The sequence below is a fragment of the Gavialis gangeticus genome, unplaced genomic scaffold (assembly GCF_001723915.1).
Source record: "Gavialis gangeticus isolate Ggan-Ray unplaced genomic scaffold, GavGan_comp1, whole genome shotgun sequence".
In the NCBI taxonomy this organism is placed as follows: domain Eukaryota; kingdom Metazoa; phylum Chordata; order Crocodylia; family Gavialidae; genus Gavialis; species Gavialis gangeticus.
This window is the reverse complement of record NW_017728998.1, coordinates 43,523,760-43,528,788: the sequence shown is the minus strand read 5'-3', so window position 1 is coordinate 43,528,788 and position 5,029 is coordinate 43,523,760. Positions and strand designations below refer to the sequence as shown.

The following is a 5,029-nucleotide window of genomic DNA, read 5'->3' as shown; positions in this document are numbered from 1 at the left end:
AAGAGTTCTAGGCAAATTTTTATGCTCTTACGTCAGCACAGTACATGGAAATGAATATAAATACAGACTGTGACTCTGTAGCTCTGGGAACCAGCAGAAGCTCCACAATTTTTCAAGGCACCAATTTCAATTTGCATTTCTGCTACAGCTGGTATTATTAGCAAAACCAAAATGTGAAATGCAATGGGTAGGCAAACCTCTGCACCTGGCCCACTGTTACCCCAATGCTGCCAGTCTGACAGATAGTGGCACTGGATGAGGCAATGGATGAGTATGGACACCCCTTCTGACAGTTTAACCGTACTTTTCTAATACATACATACACACACACACACACACACGCGTGGATGCGTGCACACACACACATGCATACACATGCACAGACACACACATACATACATGCATACATATATAGGTATGTGTGTGCATGTGTATGTGTATACCTTTCCCCCATTGGAGTTTTCAGTTTCCTTTTCATCTCCACCGAGATACTGTTGAATTGATTCATCCTGCACAATTAAAATGTGTTCAATTAGCAGAGAGAGCAAGAACTCATTAATTAGATCAGGCTCCAAAGTCAAGGGAAATCACAGAATAGCCTCTAATTGTGAGGCGACACTAACAGACTTCCTTTCAATCACTCTGTAGTTCACCTTAATTGCTTTGCTCTGATTCAATTTCTATTTATTTTTTTTAATATAGCCCATCAGCTGAATGTCAGAATCAATTACGAAAAATAATGATTTGCTTCTTTCTCTTCATTGCAGGATGGCCCCTCCCCTTCCTGAGGCCCTGGTTTCATCCTGGCTGTAGTGTTTGACAGTAAAACATCCTCATTTAATTGCTGGCACAGTCTAGAAATGATCTGTTTTTTGTCAAGAAATTGGGAAGAAGGAAAACAAAATCCAGCCTAGCACTCCTGTATGGTGTTTCTGCCCTTCCCGGTGCTCCTCTTCTTGGAGCCTTTTTAAATATTTACAAGTCCATTTACATGCATCTGTGGCTGACCACTGCTGCCTCCGTGGAGGGAGTCTTTAGCAGACACTCACCCTAGTTCTTAATAAGCATGTGTAACTTTAAGGATGTCACATAGCTGCAAGCTGCCCCAACACCATCCTGAATTGCTGCGTGCTATTGGCTAGGTCTTTGACCCGGTCCACCATGTCCTTGGCTGCAGATGGAGATGGGTACTGGAGTGCTGCAGTCTTGGTAGTCACCACAATCTCCTTGAGCATGTCACATAGCAGGTTGCTATAATGAGTGATCTTTTGGCGGATGTCCTGGGCTTTGGCCTGACGTGACAAGGTGTCTCCAATGAACACTAGCTTGTGGGCACTGAGAATGACAAATTTGCTGTGGGCCACAAAGATCTTAGGTGGTTGATTGGTGCTGACAGCAGTGAAGAAAGCGTCAACAGCATTGGTCAGAGTGGTAATGCTGACCTCACATTGCTCCAAGTAGAAGAGAACCAGCTGCTGGTCAGAGGGGCAGAGGGCACTGCCACCCCGCACCTGGGCATAATGCTGTGGTGGGGTCCAGTTGGAGAGGTCATTGTCAATGGGGCGCGTGACTTCCTGCTCCAGTCGCTCAAACTGCTTCAGCTACAGGGAGGCAGGAGAAAACAGTGAAGTTAGGTAAATATGGGGGCCAATGCACTGACTTAATGTGTGAGACAATGTCTCCCCTCGAGGTTGTCTCCAGAAACTACAACAGCCTGTCTCTGTCTGAGCCAGAGGCACAAATCACTCCTGGCCTTTGGGCTAGAATTTTCAAAGCAATCTAGGGAAATTGGGTGCCTTATTTCCCTAGATTTCCCTAGACAAGCACCCTTAGTCTATGAAAGATTCAGCCATGCTGCCAAAGCCCTTGGCTCATTGCTGTACAGCTTACCTGCACGTCTCAAGGAACTGGTCAGCTTGCATTACTTTCCTAATAGCAGGGGACTCCACAGTGAGGCAGTAGTGAAGCATCTAATAACACCCATGAAGCAAGGCAATGCCAACTCCCAGATGGATTGCGGTGTGACTGGGCACTGAACAGAGCCATGTCAAAATTACCATTCCCTGTGGACCAACCGTCAGCAGCAGCCATCTCACAGTAATGAAGCATGTAAAGAGCAGGGGCCTAGACCCAAGCACAAGGACAGGGGAATGGCAAAATATGGATAAAAGTGATGTTCCGCTTTGCAAAGCTACTGACAGAGATGGCTCCTCCTTGCTCAGAGCCGTTCCTGTGCAGACTGGAGGTACAGCTGCAGCCTAAAAGCAGCAAGTGTTTGCTGCCAGACTTTAACATGGGCCCTGCCAAGTCAGCCACAGTTGCTCATGCTCCAGCAACAGGATTGCTGTTCTACCTGCTAAACTGGACTATCTTGTGTACCAGTGCTGCCCTCAGCCCCTGCACCAAGGCCCTGAGAGTGTCCCTGAAGCTAGAACCCAGCCAGGCTAACCTGTGTTCCTGGTGATTGTGACCAAGACAGAAAAAGGCCAGCGTGAATGTCTACTCCTTCACTGAGTAGACTAGGCTAGCAACTAGGAAAGGCAGTTTCCTGGTGAATCAGGCCTTCTGCTCATCTCTGGCAGTCAACAGGGAGCACCTTTACAATTACTTGGCAGAGCAGAAACACACACAGGCCAATTCTTATGTGCAGCAGTGAATTGTACCACTGGAGCTTCTCACCCAAAACCAAGAGTCTGTTTATGCCATGGGCTTAAAGCCTTTCCCTTGCTTCTGGAATTCATCTTGGTATGCTGCAGAGCAGGTCACTGCAGACCACCGCACCAAGGAAAGCAAGGGAATTCCCCGTAGGATCCTGCTGCCAGGTAGAACCCCCTGCCCTTGTCCACAGGTTCCCTCCCTTACCTGCTGCTGCTCCAGCTGCCCCTTGCCCTGCCACATGATGTTGCCCTTTTCTAGCAGTTCCTTCTGGGTTTTCTCAAACTCCTCCTTGCCCTGGAAGGAAGGCACACAAAGAAAGTTAGAAGGTTAGTGAGGACACCCCTGGGGACCCTGTCACAAAACAGGCCTGCAGCAGGGGAAGGCTGTGTGTGGGCACAGGGGGAATATAGCTCTGGAGGGTCAGCATCATTGTCTTTCCCTGCATAGCAGAGGGACGGCCTTGCCCTTTGAGAAAGTGCCTGGTCCACAGCTCTCAGCTGTATCCAGACCCATCACACTGAGGGTCTCCTCTATCAGAAGCCCCCAGCATGAGTCCTGGCTATAGAGCAAGCATAGGTCTCTGAAAGAGTTCCCTGAGGCTCTCTGGCTCTGAATCTGATTTATAGTGTCCATAATATTGTCCTATGATAGGGCTGCTCCTGTGAGCCCCAAGGGCTGTATTCACCTCAAACCAACAGAGCTAAGTGACCACCCTCCACCTCTAAACCAGAGAGGCAGCCATGCTAGCGGGTGGCAGATGACTTCTGCCCCTGCTGGCCTGGTCATCAGTTGTCCTGTGAGACTGGGGAAATGCTCAGAGCCCAGAGGGCCCCTTCCTGCTGCTGTTCCAGTTAGACCTGGCAGGCACTGAAGCTGGGGCTGAGGTGCAGTGAAATGGGGGCGTCTTCATCAGAAACTGAGGTCACAGAGCAGAACACCCCTGGCCTGTTGGAACCTCCCTGGCTCCAGGCTTTCGGGCAGAAGCTCCAGGCTTGTCACAGAAAGCTGGTCCTCCACTTGTGGAGTGAGCTGCTTGGGGAAGAACCATAGTTGGTGCTAGAGAGGGGAGAAGACACAGAGGATTGGGAGTGGGGATGCTCAGTGAAGCATGGGCAGCAGTAGCAGGGTCTGGCTGAGCATATGGGAAGCATGTATCAGGGCCCGGCCTGGTCCAGGGCACAGGGCTCCATGTGGTCTCCATGGATACCATGAGAAGATGGAATTGGGTGGGCAGGCCCAGCCAGGAGGCCCCTTGCCAGTCTGTGCTGAAGCAAGGCGGTCTAAGGGGATCAGTAACACTCCCAGTCAGCACATACTAGGCCTGCTGCTTCTGTGCACCCAGCAGCGCCCTGCAATGCCTGGGGAGGAAAAGGGTGTGAGCAGCATGGGGCATGTGGCTGGGAGTGAGGAGAAGGATCCCACCCCAGTAACTAGGAAGCAGGATGCAAAGCCAAGTGTGCAGGCTCTGTATTGTGGAGATTGGCATGGTGGAGGCAGCTTCAGAGGTCAGCAGAACAGAAGATCAGATGAGAGATGTAGAAGGTGCTGGGAATTCATCCAGGCACCCAGTACCTGGGACATGGGAAGTCACAGAGGTGGGATTTCCCCTCAGGATGAATACTAAGCAGGTGCTTCTCATGTGCGGTCCTACTCACATGCCCTGGAGCTGACCTAAGCCCCCAGCCTGGCTCCAGCAGGGATTCTACACAGGGCACTATGAAGTTCCCACAAGCTGTGTCCCCACTTCGTGGAGCACTCGGCAGGAGCAGAACGGGGAGGGACATAACTCTCCAGTTCCACTTTTGGGGCTGCTGGGGGCCTGCATTTTGCTGGGGGCTCAGAGGTGGGACCTGGTCTATCTGGAATCCCTGCTCCCCTGGAAACCTCTGCTGGAAGCTCCCAGAGTCAGGTCCCCATCTTGCTCTGATGTGGCCCCACTCCCTGGAGTAAGGAAGTCCCTCACTGCTGCCCACACCCACCTGTAGATGGACATAGTCATAATCCTCCATCCAGCCACTCTCGCTGTTCTCATATGGTCCGTCTGGTGACTCCTGTGCTAGGAATTTGGGTGGGGAGGGCAGGGGCCGTGACTGGATGCTGCTAGCCTTGTCAGAGGGCCCTGTCTGGTAAGTGGGCAGGTGGCTGTTGCCATCCACCAGTGTGGCTGGCTGTTTTGTCCGTTTGAAGAGCAGGGAGGCATTGCCATGCAGGAAGGAGGCCAGCTGCTTGGTGTCATCAGGGATGCCACGTGAGTACATGATAAAGCGGTCCAGGTCATCAGTGCAACCTGGCTTGCTGGCCACTAGGGTGCTCAGGGCCCAGCCACAACTGTCCAGTGCCTGGCTGTGCCGCACTAGTGCCTGGTTGACAT

General features: G+C 51.5%; 1 protein-coding gene across 2 annotated transcripts in view; it reads right to left on the bottom strand.

Moving 5' to 3' along the window:
• Positions 1-5,029, bottom strand: part of BCAR1 (BCAR1, Cas family scaffolding protein) — a 14,786-nt gene continuing 9,757 nt past the window's right edge. The window contains exons 4-6 of one of the 2 annotated variants that reach the window (XM_019505797.1): positions 4,638-4,945; positions 2,863-2,952; positions 1-1,601 (exon numbers count right to left, since the gene is read on the bottom strand). In XM_019505797.1, the coding sequence (XP_019361342.1) occupies positions 1,086-1,601; positions 2,863-2,952; positions 4,638-4,945 (914 nt within the window). In that variant the 3' untranslated portion in view covers positions 1-1,085. Of the gene's footprint in view, positions 1,602-2,862; positions 2,953-4,637; positions 5,019-5,029 lie in introns of both variants that reach the window. The other variant, XM_019505796.1, reaches the window with a different exon arrangement.